The sequence below is a fragment of the Folsomia candida genome, unplaced genomic scaffold (genome assembly GCF_002217175.1).
Source record: "Folsomia candida strain VU population unplaced genomic scaffold, ASM221717v1 Fcan01_Sc002, whole genome shotgun sequence".
Classification (NCBI taxonomy): Eukaryota; Metazoa; Arthropoda; class Collembola; order Entomobryomorpha; family Isotomidae; genus Folsomia; species Folsomia candida.
Window position 1 is genome coordinate 2,178,566 of NW_019091194.1, and position 20,869 is coordinate 2,199,434.

Sequence of the window (20,869 nt, forward strand, 5' to 3'; positions counted from 1 at the left end):
GAAGATTCAAGAGTTCAATTATTTAACGAAATGCAAATAAGGATCATCATAATCATCGACCGGCATCATCGATATTATGAACTTTTGATATAATAAACCAGCATCTGGTAGTAGATAATAGTTTTCTATACGTTTTCTTCTTCCGCTCGCGGTGGAAAATTGGTTAGAAAATGTGCATATTTTAAATCAAATGCAACTCACTGATTGGATTTTTATAAGCAAAGTAAAAGCGATATGGATTGTAAACATGAGTGTAATAAATGAACCTGAAAATGGGTCAAAAAGTGCATAAGAATAATAATAATATGTAAGTCTTTGTGGTGAATCTTAACACTAAAAAATACTAAATTATTGATTAAGATTTATTTATCTTGTTACAAATACATACTTTTTGACAGTAGAATGACCGAGGGGACGGGATGAGAGGCGGTATCCCTTTATGAACATGATTATAAATTGACACTTGCATATAAATTAAAATTTTGGGGGTGATTTTATGCCTAAAAATTAATATGATACATAACACAATGAAATCTCATCTTAAGATGGGGCAATTTTGAGACTAGTTTAATTCACATTGTTATTTCAAAATGTCTCATAAATCTTGATATCGATTCCGATCGCCGATGACATAAAGATGTTTTCGACGAGTTTCTTGTTTCCTTAATTTCAACGAAAAGAGTTGAATTTTAGTGATGATGATCACTTTTGGGGTGACTTTTGTTCACTCACACCTCATCATCATCTCATCTTTTTCTTGAATGTGTCATAACCTGACCAAAATATTGCAGGCAGACTGAAATTTCCTGTTTCCTTATCCTCGTCAGCAGAAGTGCAGTATCCTAAATATCAAAGCCATGCCTTCTATTCTATTGCACAACTCGGAAAAGGAATATTAAAGGATTCTTTAAGCTACAATTTATTGCACCGGGTCGACATGTCACGTTAGCTCGTAAACTTTTTAATTGTATGAAAATTGAATAAAATTGGAAACAAAAAATCCACAAAGCTTGTTTGGAGAGAGAGGATAAAAATTTGGTCACCATTATTATGATTTTATTAGACGCCGACGTGGGCGACGACTTTATGTGACAGTTAAAAGTGGTCCCGTTATTTATTGCAGAATAACTGGCTGAATAGGATAAAAAATCTTCCGCTTTACTCGACCTGCTGATCACGTGACAGAGCCGAGAAACCAGCGCCGTAATGAGCTGAATTATCCTATTATTTTACGCTCGTTGATTTTATTTTGGCGTTATTATTCAATTCTGGTCAAGAATTTGGGTAATTGAATGATTTTTACGCCAAAATAAAATATTTATTTTGGCGTACATTAGCCGGTAAGCCGGATTATCCTATTATTTAACACCAGTGTAAAGTAATAGGATAGTTCGGCTCACTCGGCTAATGTAACGGCGCCCCTTTCCGGCTGGTTTTCACCGTGCGACACCTTGACTTCTAATTAATTTTATTTGTGATAACGTGGGCTACGGCGCTGCTCTGAAAATCTCATATTCACCCGTAATAAACTTGAAAGCGGCCAGATTTTGAATTTAAGTCTATCCTATCCAGCCAGTTACTTTACAATGAGCGTACTCACGTCAACCTTCGCATATCTCGCAAATTGAGCATAGCAACATAACTTGCGAAGTTTTGCGAGATATGCGAGATTTCGCAAAAAATTTGCTGGAAAACCATGGGATTTTTGTTCGCAAATTTACCCAGCAATCGAGCATGTCCTTATTTCGCAAAATTATTTCTCAAAGTAATTCTGCAAGGGAAATTAAAGTTCGGAATGTGATTTATTCACTACTATAAATAGTGTGTATAATCGTGTATATGTATAATTTTAGTAATAATTATTAACATAAACATTGATAAACTAAGAAATTACAGAAATCCATGGAAACAATACCAAAATAGGTGTTTTTCTGTAGATTTGCGAGATAAGAGAGTTTTACGAAGTCATATTTTGCGAATCCCCTCACGACAGAAATATTTTGATCTTCGCAAGTTTGCTAAATGAGTTGCGATGCGAAATAAGAAGTTGTCGTGAGTACGCCCAATATAATAAAAATCATAAATAAATAAAAATATTTATGTATTTATTGATGCAAAAGTTAATTTAATCCTGAAAGAGAAATTCATTGCCTTATCTGTGCAGATATTTTTATCGTTTTTATTTATTTATATGCATAAGATGCCAATAACATGGTCGGATTTATGTAATGTCGACGAATCAGACGTCGCCGGCGTGACGAGACGAAAAACAAATCAAGATTTGATCGGTCATGAATGGTCGATCAGCACCGATAAATCGACCAATTTCACGACCACGTACTTATTTTACCACTGCTACATCACTTTATTACCTAAATTGCTCGATTCTAATTGGTGATTATGGAAAATTGATCGTCAATATCGTGTGTACCTGTAGATTATATTTATGCGTAAAATATGAGTCAGACAAAGAATTGAACTAGATAAATAAATCGATTGACCAAAATCACATTGTTTGCAGCAATAATAAAAATAATTCCCCTATTTTATTCCTATTTCATCTAATTGTCTAGATATATATTTCTTTAAAAAATCTACTAAAAATGAAAATTTGCGTAAAAATGAGTCAGAGAATTGATCTAGAAAAATAAATCGATTGACCAAATCACATTGTTTGCCGCAATAATAAAAATAATTCCCCCATTTTATCTAATTGTCTAGATATATATTTCTTTAAAAAATCTACTAAAAATTGAAATTATTATCATCAAAAGCACCTCCAAACCAACCAAGTCACCTACTTACGAAAGTTTCAACTCCTCGACACGCACGCGAGCTAGCACAAGTCATCATCATATTCATAACAAGTTACATACATTTACATTTTGCAACATTCACGGAAAAAATAAAAATATTCGACTTGTAAGACAGCGCAATTTTAATTAAATATTTACAAATCAGACAGAAGCCATCGCCATCGTAAAGCATCTCGAAACTGGATGGATCCCAATTTAAGATGGTAATTTATTAATTGATGACAGTGCCAAAGAGAAATGAATCTCATTCTGTTGTAGGACGACACTTGAAGTGCTCACATCATTTACATGACAAAGGAAAGAAAACGAAACAAAATATACGTTCGATAAGTGGCATCTTCTGTGGTGGTGATGAGCATGTTTATAATCTTGGTCATGTCAAGAATGTCAAATCAAGTCACACTTTTAGTTTAGCAAAACCAAACCAAAAAATGTTATCGTGGCGATGACGCAACTTTACTACATATTCAATTCATGCAAGATGATGATAATCGAAATGATAGGATAACAGGATCCATACGATAAATAACAATAACTGAGGAGATTTTACTGTATTGTGCAAGTTAAGAGGAGAAAAAATAATTAGTATTCAATTACTAACAAACGTATCGCATTTTTTTGAGATGTAATGAAGAAGAAGATGGTCAAGCGAGATGTAAAATGTCGCACTTTTACTGTAGTTGTTGCTAAATGTGGTTATCGTCTCATCGCATTTTTCTTATAATTTCGATATGCATGTACATTCTTGTTGTTTAGATGGTTTATTATTTCATGTATGAAAAAGTTGTAAAAGGATGACAAATATTTATATGGACGATTGTTGTAATGTAATGTGGATTGAAAAATTGGATTATGATGATGCGAATAAAACGTGTAAGTGCTTATATTGTTGCACAAGACAAACCTTCTTTATTAGTAAACCAATTAAAATATTAAATTAGTTAGGTTTTGTAACTTATTTTAGATATGGACGTAAGTAGAGTTACATTATATTATTTTCATGTTTATTTAAATGGTGACCCGACATGACATAATATTTATTTATGCTTGATAAGGATGGTAAGACACACCTTTCACTCACTCCCCACGTGGAGCACATGAATGTCAATCAATTTCTAAATAATTGACAAATTACAAACCATAAATAAAATTGTAGCATTTTATTTGTTTTGCTTTTGACTGCAGTTTTGTAAATAAATGAAATGTGTTTCACTCAACGCCGTTTTAGTTGAAAGAGAAGAGGTGATATTATTTTGGAAAATTTTAATTCGTAATTTTGTAAAATTGTAATAGTATTACAAAACATTATTTTAATTAGATCTTATCATTTCGAAAAAAATTATACCATCAATTATGCTAATTGTAGCAAGTTGCCCATATTTTTTACACGTAGTTTGCAAATTTGTGGGTTTTTTAACGATCGTGGCGGCCTCAGAAAAATCAGAGTCGCGTGTTGTTCAGTTGGTGAGGAATCAGATCGGCGTAGACGTCTGCCCAAACGGCAGTAGATTTTTTTTTTACTTTTTGACAAAAAAAAAATCAGAAAAATTTTCAATTTTTTTATCAACTTTGTTTTATAAGGTTGATAATCAGTTCAGAATCTTGTTACATTGAACTGATTGCTTGACAAGTAGTAGTAAACAAAAAGTCAATAAAAATGGATAACACTGTTCTTCCCGATTTTCGAGTCTGGATTTCGCCCCCAGTGGTACTGGGTGAAAGAATGGAAAAATTACTCGGTACTGCTTTTGAGTTAGGGTTTGATCTGAAATTCGACGAAGGTGCAGCACAGATAGAGTTGCAGCGAATAAATAACAACGAGGCGGCGGAAGTGGAGGCAGCATCGGCGGCACCTGCACCCGTGCCAGAAAATCAGGTAATGGTGGTGAACAATGCCAACGTAGAAATGGGGAACAATGACGACGTCGAAATGGAGGACAATGACAATGTCGAAATGGAGGAACCAATCAACGAGAATTTGCTTGGATACGATTTCAAAAGTGGTCCAAGTCGTCTGATCTCTGGAGATGACCGGTACAAAGAACACATGGATCGTGCCATAAAGAAGGACTGGCAATTTGCAGAGGAATATCGTGATCATCATATGCGTCGGTTGGGTGTTGATGAGCAAACTTTTGGCAGGCTTCAGAAATTAATCAGGTATTTGATCTAAAATAAAAGTACTGGTGTGTTATATTTCTGGGGATTAAAAAAATTATTGTTTTTCATGCAGCCCAACATCTGCATCTGTTCGAGGAGAAGCGTTCCAAGATAATCCGCTTGTTGCAGGGTCAGCTCCGCCCATACTGATTCCACCAGTTCCAGACGCCGACCGGGTGAAGCTCAAATCGGTTACAGTCCTTTTTTGTAACAGCAATCCACGATCAACTATTTGGAAATCTAACAATGTTCAACAAATACTTGATGATGATGTAGCGTTTCTTGCAAAACAAAAGGTATGGAGATTTGTGTTTAACTGGGTTGATTTTGAGATTTTTATTGTTTCATTACATTATATTGCCCAGGAATGCAAGCATACACTAAATGACCGAATCACTGGAAACCTACGATTGTTGGATAATACGAAAGATTTCATTATTGAAGTGAACGTGTGCCATGGCCGAAATCCGGAAGAAACTTTGCCCACGGATGTGAAAGTGTAAGATGAACATTTTTTAAAAGACATCCACTGTTTCCTTGTTGGATGACGACTATAATAATATTTTTTTCAACAGGGTCGCCGAACCAAAAACGCTCTACAAGCTGAATCTTCTCGGGACCAATACTGTAGCTGATCTACGCAATGCTATCCATTGTGATAATGAGTTGGCTGCAACTGGCGAAGTCCAGTCTCCCGATGATATTGCTCTTCCTCACAATAACATTTTGAAGGTTCAAACTCAATAAATGTTAAGATAAAATTCTAATTTGAGTCTAAATTTCATCATTTCTTTCCAGGACGAAACCGCAGAATGGATTCTACTCTTGGGTGACACGATTTACAGTGACAACGGCGAAGAAGGTCCCTCTCCTAGCTTGCTGAAATGGGCTGCTGAATATCCACCCAAAAACTTGGGACCTTTCAACAAGGGGAAAAATGATACAATGTTGAAAGATTTGGTCCTTCGATTGGGATATCCATACGTATTCTGTCATATTGACAAGTGTGAGCATATCATTGTTTTCAAACGAGCTCGGTATGCAACTTAAATCGACTGATATTATTATTTAGCGTCGAATTTTTATTAATTTATTTATTTGCAGGGTTGTTAAAAAAACAGACGAACAACGGATTGAAAAGTATCCTGTGGCGTGCAATCTTCCATGTCTGAGGAACACTTACTGTCAGGTGGACAACGATCACATGGCCAAGTAAGTAGAATCTGTTTTAATTGGAACGTTATATATATAAAAATTTGTCAATATATATTCATAACAATTTATATTAATGTTTAGTTGGTGCGTCAAGGGCTGCTCAATATTTGCAGAGGATCCCTCCTACTTTTGCACTTACTGTTTGCGAAAACTTTGCTACAATCCAGATGGTACTAAGAGGATGAATTTTCAATTGTTTCCGTTTCGACAGTTGGCAAATGAAGTATGAAATTATTTATCGAGCGTTTTCTGTAATCTCACCTCGGCGTCTATTCTCCTGTTTTATGTTTTTTAAAAAATATAAATACTGATTCAGACATATTTAATTAGTTATAAGGAGTAATCTCACCTCGCAGGCTATGCTCCTATTTATGTTTTTTAATAAAAATTGAAAAAAAGTGTAATTAGTTAAAAAGTGTAATTAGCAGTATAGATGGATTATTAATTAGAATTCAACTTTAGCACATTGTTATGTAGTGGTTGTGAGCTAATAAAACTCGCTTTCTTTATAATACATCGGGTTTATTGTAGTCAATAATTTGTCAATAACGTTGATATTTATATTAAGACGATATAATATTTATAACTGAAGTTCGTCTTTGAACAATCGATATGGTAAAAAAGGAATACATATTACGCAACAATATAATCAGGTTAAGAGTCAGAAAAAAAATTAACAATGCATGAATTCCATGTAACCAATTATATTTTGAGGTTGACAAAATCCGTAACGGATACAGCACAAGTAGAAGAGGGCAATAATTCTGCCGGTTTAGTATCATCGTCATTTGTCCAATTCCAAACAATTTTTTGATTAAGGCTTTCCCTGAAAAGAAAATATAATTAATATAATAACTATAACAAATCAGCATCTATGCAAATGTCATATTCAATTGATCCAACGTACAGCATAGGTCCAGAGGTTTTGTAAAACAGTAAACCACCCACTGATATTGCAGATGGAGAATCGGGCAGAGGAAAATTGACAAGTCGTAAAGATCCAGGATAGTGACATGCGTCATGTTTCATGTAGACACTGAAACAAAGATCAGAACATGCTTTTTCTATCGAAATGCTATTGAAAAATAATGCTGTACTTACGACGAGTTGATCCACGAAGATAAAACATTCTCATTCTCTTTCAGCACCAAAGGTTCACGAACTTTTATCACAGTACATTTCAGGTAATCGAATTCGATACATTTATTTAAAACACCGGCATATGTTTCGCATAGCTGCTTCCTAATATACAAATACAAATCATTATTGATAAAATTTGGCAAGAAATTATTAAAATTATTTATTTCTTGCTGAACTTTACCTTGCGTCAAAAGGCAAATCCCCTATGAATTGTCCATTCAAGCTTAGTCCATCATAAATATGAAATTCCAACAGAATAGAAGAACTGTGGGCGTCATGATGACTTTCTTCGCATGTATCAATATACTTTCCATTTGGAATAAGCTCCACAACGCTTGCAAGTAAGATTGTTCCTTTTGTTAAGATTAATCCATCGACGTTAATTGGTCTGAATTCTGAACCGTTAAAGTAGACAATATTCTCTTCCCCAAGTCCTACAGTTCGTAAAGTGAGTTGCATCTTAACATCTTGTTTTTGTATAATATTTATAACTAATAACGTATTTAATATACCAATGAATAAAGTTACTGGATGAGCACCAATAACTGATTTAGATTCTTGCATGGAATAAACGGTCCAACCTTGACGAGATTTTGATATATCCTCAAGACCATTCCTATCTAGTGTAACCTGCTTTTCCCCGAAAGTCGTAAGAACTACAAATTAAATCGAGATTATTTTTAGCACATGAGCCAATTTTATTATACAATATAAATTATGCATAATATGAATCTTACACTCAAAATCCAGTCCAAATTGTTTCAAAAGAGAAAGACATTCGGCGTTAATAGATCTTAAATTTAGTGTGCTAAAAGCAGTAGAAATTCCTTCCTCCTCAGTCTTCTTATTTTTTGTAGACATGTCATATTGAATTTTCTGGACTTGAGTTTGATCTCTCAATTTCCACAAGAATGTTCCATAAGGGTTGGCAGGTATTGTAGAGCAAAGTTGTTGCAGTTTAGAAATTAATGACTTTGTAAATCGAATATTTTGTAGACGAAGAAACTCAAAGAAATCGGCGTGACCTATGAAATAAATGACAAATATTTAATCTTAAATATGAAATGTAATGGTAGACAATGAACAATATTCAACTAAGTTTAGAATTGGACTTACTAATAATAACTTTGAGAGGGATGAGCTGTTTTACTTCAAAGAGATGAGTTCCCAATCTTCTGCGAGCCTTTCTTTTAATTATTTTCCGAATTTCTTCATTTTTCATTACAATATTATGACAAAGGAGAAGAAATTGTAAAATTTCTTCGCTTGACTCGCACGACAGTTTTCCTGTACAGACTAGAAATCTTTCCGACGTGTGAGATGAACTCGTTTTTGGTTTGTGGATAGAAATGCTTCGGAAGCACCGATGCATCAGGAAAACCAAGCCAGCCGTAAACAAAGTTATTGCGTCAAACATTTTGACAACAAATGATCCACCTACACACGAAAAAAAGATGGCAATTGTTATATCGATTATTTCCAAGCCATATCTATGATAAATTAGTTTTACCTTCGCGAACAGCTAAAAGCGCGATGATACACTGAGCATAAAATTTGCGTTGAAATCGAACTTCGCGAACAAATTCATGGACATTCAAACTTTCGGGCTGAAATTTTTAAACAAATTACATTAAAAACAAGTCTATAAGTAAATATCTATGTTCACATACATTATCCGCAACCATCAAATGAACTCCTTTGCCGTTCGATTTGGCAAGAATATGCTTGACAAATTCATCACTAACGGAAATTTCGCAAATGTCGAAAGACTTTTTGTCTATGAACAAACAGATACATATACGTACACCATTCAGTTAAACAATAAATGCAGGCTACAACTAGGTTAGGACTGATTTATTACCCTCTTGTCGGAAATGCTCAACCAATTCAACAGGCAGAAGAGATTTTCCAAGTTCCTGATCCTTCGGATAGGTCGGAATATGGAGTGTGTTGAATAGCAATCCACAAGAGGGATTAAAATCTCGAGGACGAGACCCATCCGCATCTTGAATCGCAAACCCTTTCATCATCAGCCCTTGGTGTAGGTACTCGTTGGACTTTGTTAAAATATACCTAACAAATTATGACCGTAGTCCCCAATTAGTACCATAATCTTGCATAAAACTTTAATAAACTACTTATTGTAGCACTCACTCTCTGAATCCTTTTGATGTATCCCAAATATCGGCAAAATAAAATACGTTCTTCTCGCTTTCATCTTTTTCGAGCTGCTCTCGTGGAAAAATGAGATCATGGTTGAGACCTTCATCAAGACTTTGTAAGTTTGATGCATTTTCTGAATAAATAAAATTCTTTGATCGATTAGATGGGCAGTTTTTTCGGCAGGTTTGTTCAAAATTGAAGAATCCAGCGGATACAATTGAAGGCTAAAAATTAGGCAAATTAATTATTACGCAATGCAATGTTACGTCATAGATGAAATGTTCAATTTGACTTGTTATTACTTACCTTGCACTCGAGTAACGTGTTAATCGTATCGCCATCAATAAAATGCATGTCAATTTCCACACTAAACTTTTTGGTCACCGGGAGTCGAGATGCACGGACCAGGTCTTCGTGAATGAAGGAAAAGTCTAAGGGAGCTGGGGGCGGTGAAACCCACAGCATTTCTTCTCCAGCATAATTAGTCTGCAAAAATTAAATTGTGTGATTTTCAAAATTGTCAAATTCACAAAAACTGTATAATTCACTCACTTGGAATGTATGTCCCGAGATTAGGTCAATGTCAACTTCCGCAAAGAGATCAATCTCCCCGGAACAATCAGGATCACACCCGTCTCCCTTTTTCAAGTCATTATCCTCTACAATGCGAATACGCTTTCTAGGCGTTGGACTGGCATCGTCGTCCCGAGTCCCACGAGGAGTTCGCAAAGAATTAAAGCTACAGTTGAAGGATGATTGTGAGACATTATTATCATATTTCGAAACTTTGCGGAGATTCGACTTTTTGATTGAAGATGACGGTGCGACGGGAGGTCCTTGATTGGTAGGAGTACTACATTGAGGGAGCTGATCTCCTCGCCCATCAGAAATGGCGTTGAACGAGACGACGGCATCCTCCCCAATTTCATCAATTTCCATACCTTCATACAAATAGGGGAGACAATCTTGTGCATCTCCTCTCGGAATTAGGAGGTTGGACCCATCAAAAACTTCGACCACGTCGATAATCATTTTACCACTATTGGGTGGGGATGCCAATAACGCTGCTTCTTGTGCCGGAGAAACATCCACGAACTCTTCGTCGTCATCGCAAATTTCGTTCTCACAAATTTTTGCATCCTCGGATTGAATTCTTTCAATCTCTTCATTTCTGCAAATACTTTCAATCGAAGTTGTGGACGTAGAATTTGAATTGGTTGCGGCACTATCAGTTTCTGATCCGGTCAAAGTTGGGTCCTCCTTCTTATCGTCAACGGCAGTCTTTTGTGTTGCACTAGCTTCCACTGTGTCACTCGTCACTTGTTCCGTCACTTCAGATTCACCTTCTTTGACCTCCATTATCAAGATTGCAAATTATTCGTTTAACGCCAAGTACTGCTGTCGTGCTGTGAATCCACTCCACCAAACACTGAAATTAAACCAAAACAAATTATCAACCAACACTCCATTTAAGTTCTTCTTATCGTAACCTTATGTAAATAACCCACCTCTCCTTCACCTCTTGTTCTTATCAGATCAGTGCACAACATGCACTGCAGAGAGTAAGAGATCACTCTTCCAATCCAAACAAAATCGTAGAATAATATAATATATTTAAAGTCTAATTATTCATTATATCGTATCGTATCCCCAACAAAAGTTAGGCCTCACATGTGTATGTTCAACAAGAATAAATAAATAAATAAATAAATAAATAATCTCGTCAGAGTGCAGAGGAGTCAGTCACTCGAAATGTTCTTATCAATCAAGTAGTAATAGTGTTATCAAAGTATCGATTCATCTAATCTCTATCAACTCAACACACCCCCTTCTCGATTATGTCCATACTTCAAGAGACACTGGTCAGGAAATGTCAAAATTCTTATAATTTAACTAATTGTGTAAGTAGGTCGAATCGTTAACGAGAAGATGGCCAAGTTTTAATTGGGTTTGTTTTTTATTTTGCCGATCCATCCGTACGAATGAAATGAATGTTGTGACGAAACGAAACCCGCTGCCTAAATATTTCTCTCCTCTAAACTCCACCACCGTGAGCCATCATGCAACGCTGGATATAAAATGCATGTATGTAAACTTACAAAATTATTGTTGCGAATAAATTGCGAATTTTATAGTTTTCGTAAATTGATGGATTCACATTTATTTGAAATCTTTCATCAAAGTAATAGGAAGTTTTTAGTGTATAGTTAAGTTATACAACGCATTCAGGTTACATGTTTCATGATTATTAAATACATATTCTAACGATTTTATCATAAATTCTTCAACCAATTGCAAACATTTGCAGGTAGCAAATAAAGCACCAAACGAAGTATATAAAGACTAGTATTAACAGTTGATAAAGATTTGTAGGTTTGTATGCGAAACTTTGTTCCGAATTTTGGACAGTATATTTATCTACTAAATTATCTAAGACTGTTTGTATCTTTACGCTTGTTATTGGAATGTAATTGAGGGAAAGTAGAGGTACATAATTTAACAATTTAAAGATATTTAAGGGTAAATGGAATACAACCATAGGATTTGCATTTTGAGCTCTTTTGAATTAATAAAATCGATAATTTCAATACAATTCCAGTCTTGTATTATCTGGCTGGGCTATATAATAGGTCGCATAATTGAGTAGCAAGGTATTACCACAACGCCAATAATACCGATGGCATCGGATTTAAAATAGACATTGTAATTAATTTGAATTATTAAATTATGTAAAATAGTAACTTGTACATAAGTATGTCCTCTGATTAAGAAAAAGAACGTACTACCGATTAAGTTTCTGACTCATTGATTACTATTCTAAGAAAAGGAACATGATATGGAATGTTGATCTTGATAAGTATAGTGATTAACTCAGTAATTAACATTAACGCATTAGTAGGTAAAATTATGCATACTAACTAACATTTACTATCACACATGGCGAATCCCCGTTTATGTAGTACGAAACTTATCACCTTGACTCATTGATTGCATATACTGCATAATAATAATGATAATTGTGTTATTAATTATTAAATAATTTCTTTATCCGACGCCTAGTTAGGGTAGATCCAATAAATCATTGTCCCGATAAGCAGTTTCGCAATAATCATACACACGCTGCGTCGATGCGATCACTTCATGCAGCAGGCGACGAACTTCTGATGTTTCAATGCGACCGTCACAAACCTATTTAATTAATTATTATTATTACGTATTTAGACTTATTAATTGTGTTTATAATTAAGTAATTAATTATGTACTATCTTACTCGACTTATTAAATCCTTCTTTGTCGGTAAGGCGTACCTGTGGAAAGAAGCCAATTAATTGAATCTATAAAGTGAAATTAGAAAGTACAATCATTTAATTTAATTAATGTATTTACATGGCAAGCAAGGCTCCCTTCTGGATAAGCCATGGATGGAATTTCGACAGGGTTTGGGTATAAGCTTCCTTGCATACGTGTGCCGTTCCTTCGGAGTCCTTAATCTCGTCCACTTTTCCGAGAAATTTTGATACAAAATCTAACCATGTACAATATCAAAATTTAAGTTACAAATTTTAATCTGTAATTAATAATTCCAATAATAGTAATTACTTAAAGCACGATGCAACCGAAGTAGCGTTCTGGAAGCGGAACTTTCCTTATTTTTATTGATAAAATCCGTCGTTTTCTCAAATTGTAGCATTTTCTCCTGCATAAAAATAAGGTGAAAAATAAATTCTTCACGTTGATCACTTTTCACTAATTGAGGTTTAACATACCACAGTTTCATAATGGGTCCGATTTTCTCCAGTCCTATATCCTTGCAAGATTTCGAGTTTGGTTTTCACATCCGACCCCACAAATCCAAAGACGGATCCCAACATTATGAAAAATCTAATAGTTGATTCAAATTTCGTCAATTTTTTTCATAATCACCTCCTCACTATATTTCTTCTCTTACTAACTTGTATAATTGCTGAAAGACACAAATGTACTCGTCCAAATCGACCTCATTGTCCTTCTTCCTCACACAAAGGTTGAGATGTTGACTGAGCTGGATAATGTCAAAGTGTTCTTGTTGAGCACAATTACTAGAATTTGATTGACCATCCGCCTGATCATCACTTTGAGTCGAATTTTGACGTTCGTCCCCCATCGTTTTATTAAAATTTCTACTTATTGAGCTGGACGACGATGATGATGCAGCAGTGTCCTCAGATTCAAGAGAATTGGACCATGAACTAAAATTATTATAATTTCCGTCCCCTTCTCCCTGTTGATAAGACAATAGCAACGTTTTACACGAAAAGTTGAAACTAGAAGGGGTTACATCTTCAGATTCATTTAGAAATTGGAAATGCATGAGAATTATGATGCACAAAACACACGTAGTTAACACTACGAGCACCGCTCTAAAAACCATTGTCAAATTTAATTTCAGGTCAGTATTAGTAATTTATTAAATATTCACTTGTTAAATCTTCCAGGAATTAACGCGCATGAAAATTATTGTTAGTATGTTATTGTATTTATGGATGATTGATGGATGACACTGAATGAAGTTAGTACTTAAAAAAAGAGTTGGAGATTATTTATTGTTGAATGTTGTGTAGAGTTAAAGGGAAGTCTTGGATAAATTTACTCGAGCAAGATAAGCCCTACAACATAAAATTGGTCACGTCTTCTTCAGTCAAACACAAGACCAAATGTCAACTACTCGGTGCTCAGCAAATCGCATTTACTTACATACAATTAGTAAGCATTTAATGTTATGTGAATTGAATAAAATTGCATGAGATGAACGTGCAGAGAGGAGAGGAGAACTTGTTAATTGTTAATGTATATCGGATGCCATATTACATTATTTATGACTCTTCCAGTCATCCAGACTCTAATGATTATCATAAAGGGTTAACAATTTAAACCTTACTCATTCACAGCACAACACGAACGAACGAGCAGCTAATTGAAAATTGATTGCGTGACAAATTTAAGAATGGAGAGAAATGTAGCTATTTATTATTGTTGGGTTTGGTCATTCATCATCATGACTTTGTTGGAGTGGTCAACACAGGAAATGAACATTTTGGACTGGGCAAAGCTATTTGTAATGAGGAATGAAATTACAAGGTGAACGTGACCTACAACATGTGAAATTGTTACTAATTTTGTAAACCGAGTTTTTGATGGATTATTTATAATTTAGATGAGAAAAATAATGTGACATCATTTAATTTATCGACAGTCTTAATTTATGGTCGGAATGAGGAATGAAAATCATACTCGTTGTCTTATCTTGTAAAATGATATGCTTCTCATCTTACTTACACGGAGTTTATGCACTTATCAACTTGTCACTCGTAATAAAGTAAAATGACACGTCTTATCAAATCAGGAGAAGTTAAACCTGGTGAACTTTAATATCTGTATCAGGATAAAAGTTAATTTTTGTGAACGGGCACATGCACCGAGCAAGACCAATAAAAATTAGATGTCAACCTACACAGTTTTTTATAGCCTTATTATTGCACCCTTCTTTTCAATTAAGATTTTTCAATGAAGAAACCAATACCAATAAGATAACAGAGCTGTTTATCCAGTTGCATGAAAATAACTCAGTGAATCGATTTTCAATACGAAAAGTTAAATAGTAATTTTGTAATAGAGAGGCCCTGACCTTTGCAACCAACTTTTAATAACTTGCTAATGCTACATATCGACGTTTCAAGCATTAAATTATATAGGATGCAGTCGTCTTGCGGAGAATTTGCAATTGTTGATTATTTGACTATTGCATTGTCATTCTTCGGCGACAGGTTGTGGATTTTTGGGTATATACAAATATTTAAATATGCCCAGGTGCGATCGCGTTTAGATTCTATAACGTCGTATTATTATATAATCTTACTCGATGCAAATTGGCAGAATCATTTTGCCAAACGAGTCAACGTTAACCGTCATGCTAATTAAATTACAAGTTAATGTAGTTACTTCACATGACAGATTATTATAGAATCATGATTCAATTCTAGCAAATATCATATTATTCTGCCAGATGAATAGTATTATTTACGTGATTGAGTGCTCCTGTACGATGTTAACCTTCATTCCAAATTTGTTAATTGACAAATTACACTCGAGTCGAGAGTACAGCTGGCACCGTGTCAATTTAGAATTGTATTTTGCAGTGCGAATCGCAATTTCGCACATTTGACGCAATAATTAACTACGGATTTTAAAAATTTGGATGCAATAGTTTTCAATAAAAATATGCAAAATCTGTAATTGAAGTAAAACCGAAATGAAATAATTCCACGACCAAAGTAAAATAAACCTACCTCCGATAAAGTATTAATCAATCTTTTCTTAAACCTTCACAATTCACAAACTCGCACAAAACTAAAATTTGAATTGATGTCACAACTTTTACATTTTTATAGACAACTTAAAAAAATTGACCAAAAACTGATTGGGTTTTTACAGAAAAAAATACAGGGTAAATGTTTTTGTGGTTGAATGAAAGTGAAAGGGTTGAGTTTTGAACATATTGCGAATGATGACGATACAGCTCAATGACTCAACGTTTATGCATATTAGATACGACTTAATATCAGGATTTGGGGTTATCATTTTTATTATCCTGTCGATAAGAACACTGGAACATGACATTATTACTTTTATTACATTGATGTTGTCCCAAGATATGTGAGTAACTTGAAATATTTCGTACCACCAAAAACAATTTACAAAAAAATCATTATCGGCATTTGATCATTACATGAAAAATCATTATGAAAAATCCTGAAAATTTTAGTAATTTTCCAACATTTTAGAATATTTTTATCAAAATTTCATCTAGCTAAATAAACAATGCAACACACTACGAAATACTATTGTAAACCTTGACTTTCCTTAAAATCTCCATCTTTTTTTCATACTTAAAATATTAACCTATTGTTCTCTCAAACTCTCGGTTTCATGCATTTTAAAATGCAATCTGGGACCAGCACCAATTTCCTTTATTACCTCCTTGAAACTTTTACGACATATTTCCTTCGTCCTGGACGGGAACAATGACATTGTAAATTTTTCTTACTTCGTTTCGTCGTCACCTCCAAATATCATTCAAAAAACAGACTCGTCACTTAGTCTGGGTCTCCATTCTCCGTCTTCAAAAGTAGTTCTTCAAAATTTTTAGTTTGGAAAAAATGAAGCTCTTTTTAGCCACAATTTTGCTAGTCGGTGTACTTGAAGTTGTAAATGGGTCACCTGGCGAGGCCCGGATTCGGGAACAATTCGATAAGGAGCATGAAGAAGGCGTTGACCGTGTCCGACTCAAGATGCACGACCTTCAAGCTGGAGAAACTGGGAATAAGGATCGTCAATATCAAGCCCAACAGACGGATACTGAACTTCGAGTAAACGGACCGAAACGTGGACGAAGTCGGCCCCGTGACCGTGGTGACCGTGACGAGGAAGAAGGGTTCGGAAAGGAGGTGGACGACCGAGAAGGGGACGACGGGCGTGCTGATCGTGGGCGTCCAAGCAGAGATCGCGAGGACAGAGGAGAACGTCTCAGCAGTCGGGATCGGGCGGATAGAGACCGATCTTCAGATAGAGATCGATCTTCTTACCAGAGGGACAGGGCAGATCGTGGGGACCGGTCCGAAAGAGATAGAGAAGATCGAGTCGAAGGTTCCGGGGAAGTTGAGGAAGATCGGAGACGCCCCCTCAGCTCGGATGAGGAAGATCGTAGAAGAGAACGGGCAAAGAAACGGGGTGGGAGCGGTGGTGGTGGGGGTGCCAGTGGTGTTGATTTGTTCGTCAAGGGCACTGATAAGAAGGTATCGAGATTGTAACTGCTAAAGTCGACCTAAAATATGCGTCTGATGTGCAATTTTTGTATGCTTGCAGATTTATGACCGCCAACACGAGGACATTGCGCGATTCGCCAAGCAAGATGACATCGACTTTGCGAAGGACTCGTACCGTAAAAAAGACAAGTCTTCCCACAAAAAAGAGGAGGTTTACTCTACGAGACGATAATTTATTTCTTTGTCATAAACTAACAATTATTAATGTAATTTTATGACATTTGTAATTTGATTAGAGGTCCAATTTGAAATTAAATTAGAGACAAATTTTCCTTTGAACGGTTGTGTTGTTATCAGCCTCATCCTTTCCAGCCCCACCCACCACCACCGCCGCCGCCTCCCCCAAAACCACCACCGCCCTTCCCCTTTCCTCCGCCGAAACCACCCCCTCCACCACCGTGACCTCCTTTGAAACCACCCCCACCGTGTCCACCACCATGACCCCCACCGCCCTTTCCGTACCCACCCCCTCCACCACCATGACCTCCTTTGAAACCACCCCCACCGCCATGTCCTCCACCACCACCCTTCCCGTACCCACCTCCTCCATGCCCACCACCTTTCCCACCCCCACCGCCTTTAAACTTTTTGAATATCTTCTTGATAATCTTGCCTCCTTCCACCTCGCTCGGCGTTAAACACACCACGACCAATACAACAATCAAAACGAACGCCTATGTAGTGAGAAAATCATGTGTTAACCAAAATAAGTATTCGACTCGACGCTACCGAAAGAAAACCGATTCAAAAACTTACCCATATCGAAATCTTCATATTTATATATTTCTCACAATTTCAGATAAACACAAAACCCCTGCGTGTTTCTGGTTCAACTAAAACTGTTCCTTCGTCTCATTTTAGGATGGCATTTTATACCAGATTTATATGTGTCTCATTCTTGATTGTCCACCAACCACTCGACGACATGCACTTTATTTCATCTCCTGCATAAAACAAGACAGTTTTGAAGGAGGAAGGTTACAGTGATACATCTTCCTTCCCTTATTTAAACCATATAAATACATCCATAACTATAGGCTTCCTTTGTACCTATCTATCTACCTACCCTTTATCAATATGTACCTGCATTCTGTAATTTTCAACCATATAGTGCACACATTCTATGGAAAATTAATACAGTAAAAAATGAGAACCTACTTTATATCTATGCGTCCTTTAGTTCCACGACTGTTTAACCAGTCTCATTTCTCTAAGATTATTATTAATTTTGTTTTTCATCATTTCTTTTCTTTCTTCAAATCGCAGGTTTAGGTACTAGGTCCAACTTAACAATTCATAATTCATATAAATATGAACAGAGAGTGAGTAAGGAGACCTTATGCTTTTTGAGAGAATAATGCGATTCCCTACTGTTTGCCCTTCTCGGCCTGTCACGACAAAAAGTGAATGCAAATGACAAAATTGTTTCGACGTGAGAAAAACTTAAAAATCAAATCGTTTAATCTATAAATTAAACATGGAATTGCGTAATCTCGGTGTTAGCTACGGGGATAATAATGATGGAGATGGGGGAAGGAGGTACTTGATCATTTTGTTTAAAAATATGGTACACTAATTAATTAAAGATGCATACATTTTAAAAACAATATTTCAAATTTATGTATGTCCTCTACAACCGATTATATCACTACAAAAAATGCATATATTTTGTTTGTATTTTGACATTTGCAAATGGTTTACTTCCCAAAATACTAAATTATTTATATAAATACTTTAATCATTGTACTCGTATTCGTTATTCTTCCTTCGAGACTTTCCTTGTTTGAGCATATCCTGTAATTAATAATAAAATTTCTGAGAATTCGTAGCCACGTTTTATTCCTATTTTTCATACTTTGTGGTCAACACAGAGAAAAAATATGTAAGTTATTCCAAATTTCTTACCATTGCAATTACAAAACCGAGTAAGAGTGCCTTATCGAGGGGGGTGACACCTTCGGCTATGTGGAGCATGAAGCTTAACCCACTTTTGCTCGTTACCCTTCCAACTAATTTATTGTTAGGTCTAAAAATCTGGATAAGATGGAAATTAATAATTAGTTTTTTTCTATGTTAACTTTTAATTATCTAAAAGTCTCACATTATAATCAAGGGTAGAGCTGCCGTGCGTATTGGATGGAGAATTTTCTACTGTGAACAATTCTGTATTTTCCGATTCTGGAATGGTTATCGAGTACGAGGGGGGCTCGAATTTGCCTCCGTATTTAATTACGCGACATCTAGGACTTGACCCGGCAGGACAAGCGATGACGGCTTCCTGTTGAATTTCGGAATTGGAAGTTTGAAAAGTTATAAAATACCTTGTACTTACATTGACCATAGCTGAATTTTCAAACTGGACAGTAGCAACCTTCTGTAATTATTAATAAATAATTATTAATAGGGTAATTTGCATATTGTAATTAATTCTGAATTTTCTAACCTTGCCCCTTAAATTGGAAAGATTGATTTTTCTCATCGCCACGGAGGAAGTTGTTTGTCCTCCTGCCGACTTATTTTTTGTAGAAAGTTGTAGTTTCCGTTTGAATGAGCCTTTCAAAAGGAGATTTCTCTTATCGCTAGAAATTTCTGAAATACAATTTTAATAAATAATTAAAAAAACACATTTTTTCATAAAATTTTATTAATGTATGTATGTATTTTTACCATGAGTAGTATTTGGATGGAAGAAATCTGTAATGACAAGTCCATAGTCTATATAAATGAGTAGTTAAGATAACTTAATTGAATGTACGGTAATGTAATAAGGAAAACGTTTGATACACTCACCATCAACTTTTGGCTGGATGATGAACAACCAAATGTTTTTTAGGGGGTCGAGGAGTTGCAGATATTCTGGCGTCAGTTCCGGTATTTGAGGTGATTGAGATGCCATCACTAATATTGAATTGGAAAAAAATATTTTCAAAATCATCAGCACAAATTAGTCTCAAAATAATGATGAATTACATTGTCCTTGTGAACACGACTCTTCCACTTGTACTTGTACTTTGGTATTTTCTGCATCTTTCTGCTGTCCATCATCAGGACTGGATGCCTTGTCCGAATGCTTCTTACTATTCCCTTTTCTTCTTTGTGCGGAAAACATTTCCAAATTTTGTGTCCGATGCTGATACGATTTTGCAAAATCCAGTAGAGGCAATTTATTAGGCATCAGCACTTTTATTTTGACTAAAACTTGCAATAAATTCACTAAATCGTACCACAAATACTCCACTTATCCAAATAAGCTCAATATTTAGCACAACCACTTTCAAACGACTATTGAGCCAAAAATTTGCACACAGTGGATGAAATATTCCTGCTGTCCTAAAAAAAAGCGTGGTCCAAAACCACAAAACCAAAACCGCTGAGACATACTTGCATTCATAAACATAATTCCAGAAATGTCCAGATTTCTCAAAGTATTCCAGAGAAATTCAATATGTAATTTATGTAATCAAATAAACCAGTAAGATACACACGCTATGTGCTACATATGTTAATTGCCAT

At 35.4% G+C, this 20,869-nt stretch overlaps 6 protein-coding genes across 9 annotated transcripts; 2 read left to right on the forward strand and 4 right to left on the reverse strand.

Annotated features, from left to right (window-relative positions):
• The first annotated feature begins 4,263 nt into the window (after window positions 1-4,263).
• On the forward strand, window positions 4,264-6,705 carry LOC110843759. Its single transcript, XM_022089790.2, has 7 exons — window positions 4,264-4,976; window positions 5,050-5,272; window positions 5,342-5,475; window positions 5,552-5,708; window positions 5,775-6,013; window positions 6,081-6,188; window positions 6,273-6,705. The coding sequence occupies exons 1-7, from the start codon at window positions 4,474-4,476 to the stop codon at window positions 6,418-6,420; spliced, it is 1,512 nt and encodes a 503-aa protein (XP_021945482.1). The 5' UTR covers window positions 4,264-4,473; the 3' UTR covers window positions 6,421-6,705.
• On the reverse strand, window positions 6,697-11,492 carry LOC110843758 (cap-specific mRNA (nucleoside-2'-O-)-methyltransferase 1). The gene is made up of 14 exons (XM_022089789.2): window positions 11,003-11,492; window positions 10,047-10,923; window positions 9,801-9,980; window positions 9,486-9,718; window positions 9,193-9,404; window positions 9,002-9,108; window positions 8,842-8,938; window positions 8,448-8,768; window positions 8,069-8,356; window positions 7,844-7,987; window positions 7,513-7,765; window positions 7,293-7,433; window positions 7,099-7,227; window positions 6,697-7,017 (listed from the first exon to the last, which is right to left on the reverse strand). The coding sequence occupies exons 2-14, from the start codon at window positions 10,851-10,853 to the stop codon at window positions 6,894-6,896; spliced, it is 3,036 nt and encodes a 1,011-aa protein (XP_021945481.1). The 5' UTR covers window positions 10,854-10,923; window positions 11,003-11,492; the 3' UTR covers window positions 6,697-6,893.
• Window positions 11,493-11,629: 137 nt separating this feature from the next.
• LOC110843769 (ceramide-1-phosphate transfer protein) lies at window positions 11,630-15,986 on the reverse strand. The gene is made up of 7 exons (XM_022089801.2): window positions 15,821-15,986; window positions 13,448-13,755; window positions 13,262-13,376; window positions 13,095-13,191; window positions 12,882-13,020; window positions 12,766-12,802; window positions 11,630-12,683 (listed from the first exon to the last, which is right to left on the reverse strand). The coding sequence occupies exons 2-7, from the start codon at window positions 13,636-13,638 to the stop codon at window positions 12,555-12,557; spliced, it is 708 nt and encodes a 235-aa protein (XP_021945493.1). The 5' UTR covers window positions 13,639-13,755; window positions 15,821-15,986; the 3' UTR covers window positions 11,630-12,554.
• Window positions 15,987-16,169: 183 nt separating this feature from the next.
• Window positions 16,170-17,683, forward strand: LOC110845171 (U1 small nuclear ribonucleoprotein 70 kDa). Its single transcript, XM_022091539.2, has 2 exons — window positions 16,170-17,326; window positions 17,397-17,683. Exons 1-2 carry the CDS (start codon window positions 16,691-16,693, stop codon window positions 17,526-17,528), a joined length of 768 nt encoding a protein of 255 aa, XP_021947231.1. The 5' UTR covers window positions 16,170-16,690; the 3' UTR covers window positions 17,529-17,683.
• LOC110845367 (glycine-rich cell wall structural protein-like) lies at window positions 17,656-18,130 on the reverse strand. Its single transcript, XM_022091766.1, has 2 exons — window positions 18,113-18,130; window positions 17,656-18,030 (listed from the first exon to the last, which is right to left on the reverse strand). The coding sequence occupies exons 1-2, from the start codon at window positions 18,128-18,130 to the stop codon at window positions 17,656-17,658; spliced, it is 393 nt and encodes a 130-aa protein (XP_021947458.1).
• On the reverse strand, window positions 17,874-20,812 carry LOC110845368. 4 transcript variants are annotated; one of them, XR_004834149.1, is made up of 9 exons: window positions 20,327-20,811; window positions 20,147-20,254; window positions 20,024-20,071; window positions 19,800-19,945; window positions 19,458-19,730; window positions 19,262-19,390; window positions 19,104-19,150; window positions 18,113-18,300; window positions 17,874-18,030 (listed from the first exon to the last, which is right to left on the reverse strand). XR_004834149.1 is itself a non-coding variant. In XM_022091768.2 (8 exons), exons 1-8 carry the CDS (start codon window positions 20,529-20,531, stop codon window positions 19,091-19,093), a joined length of 915 nt encoding a protein of 304 aa, XP_021947460.1. In that variant the 5' UTR covers window positions 20,532-20,808; the 3' UTR covers window positions 18,800-19,090. The 4 variants fall into 4 exon arrangements, 3 of the variants coding, with proteins under 3 accessions (XP_021947460.1, XP_035704454.1, XP_035704453.1); XM_022091768.2 differs by lacking the exons at window positions 17,874-18,030; window positions 18,113-18,300 and having other exon boundaries at window positions 18,800-19,150; window positions 19,458-19,634; window positions 19,689-19,730; window positions 20,327-20,808; XM_035848561.1 differs by lacking the exons at window positions 17,874-18,030; window positions 18,113-18,300 and having other exon boundaries at window positions 18,800-19,150; window positions 20,024-20,050; window positions 20,327-20,812.
• Window positions 20,813-20,869: the final 57 nt, after the last annotated feature.

Coding starts and splice junctions, on each gene's coding strand:
- LOC110843759 (XM_022089790.2), top strand. CDS start 4,474: ATGGATAACACTGTTCTTCCCGATTTTCGAGTCTGGATTTCGCCCCCA. Junction 5,476..5,551: donor TTGCCCACGGATGTGAAAGT/GTAAGATGAACA, acceptor TTTTTTCAACAG/GGTCGCCGAACCAAAAACGC. Junction 6,189..6,272: donor GACAACGATCACATGGCCAA/GTAAGTAGAATC, acceptor ATTAATGTTTAG/TTGGTGCGTCAAGGGCTGCT.
- LOC110843758 (XM_022089789.2), bottom strand. CDS start 10,853: ATGGAGGTCAAAGAAGGTGAATCTGAAGTGACGGAACAAGTGACGAGT. Junction 8,769..8,841: donor GCTTTTAGCTGTTCGCGAAG/GTAAAACTAATT, acceptor TTTCGTGTGTAG/GTGGATCATTTGTTGTCAAA. Junction 8,357..8,447: donor CCCTCTCAAAGTTATTATTA/GTAAGTCCAATT, acceptor TTTATTTCATAG/GTCACGCCGATTTCTTTGAG.
- LOC110843769 (XM_022089801.2), bottom strand. CDS start 13,638: ATGGGGGACGAACGTCAAAATTCGACTCAAAGTGATGATCAGGCGGAT. Junction 13,377..13,447: donor GTCTTTCAGCAATTATACAA/GTTAGTAAGAGA, acceptor ATCAACTATTAG/ATTTTTCATAATGTTGGGAT. Junction 12,803..12,881: donor AAGGGAGCCTTGCTTGCCAT/GTAAATACATTA, acceptor TTCTTTCCACAG/GTACGCCTTACCGACAAAGA.
- LOC110845171 (XM_022091539.2), top strand. CDS start 16,691: ATGAAGCTCTTTTTAGCCACAATTTTGCTAGTCGGTGTACTTGAAGTT. Junction 17,327..17,396: donor TCAAGGGCACTGATAAGAAG/GTATCGAGATTG, acceptor GTATGCTTGCAG/ATTTATGACCGCCAACACGA.
- LOC110845368 (XM_035848560.1), bottom strand. CDS start 20,531: ATGCCTAATAAATTGCCTCTACTGGATTTTGCAAAATCGTATCAGCAT. Junction 19,391..19,457: donor GCTCTACCCTTGATTATAAT/GTGAGACTTTTA, acceptor CATCTTATCCAG/ATTTTTAGACCTAACAATAA. Junction 19,151..19,261: donor TCGGTTTTGTAATTGCAATG/GTAAGAAATTTG, acceptor TATTAATTACAG/GATATGCTCAAACAAGGAAA.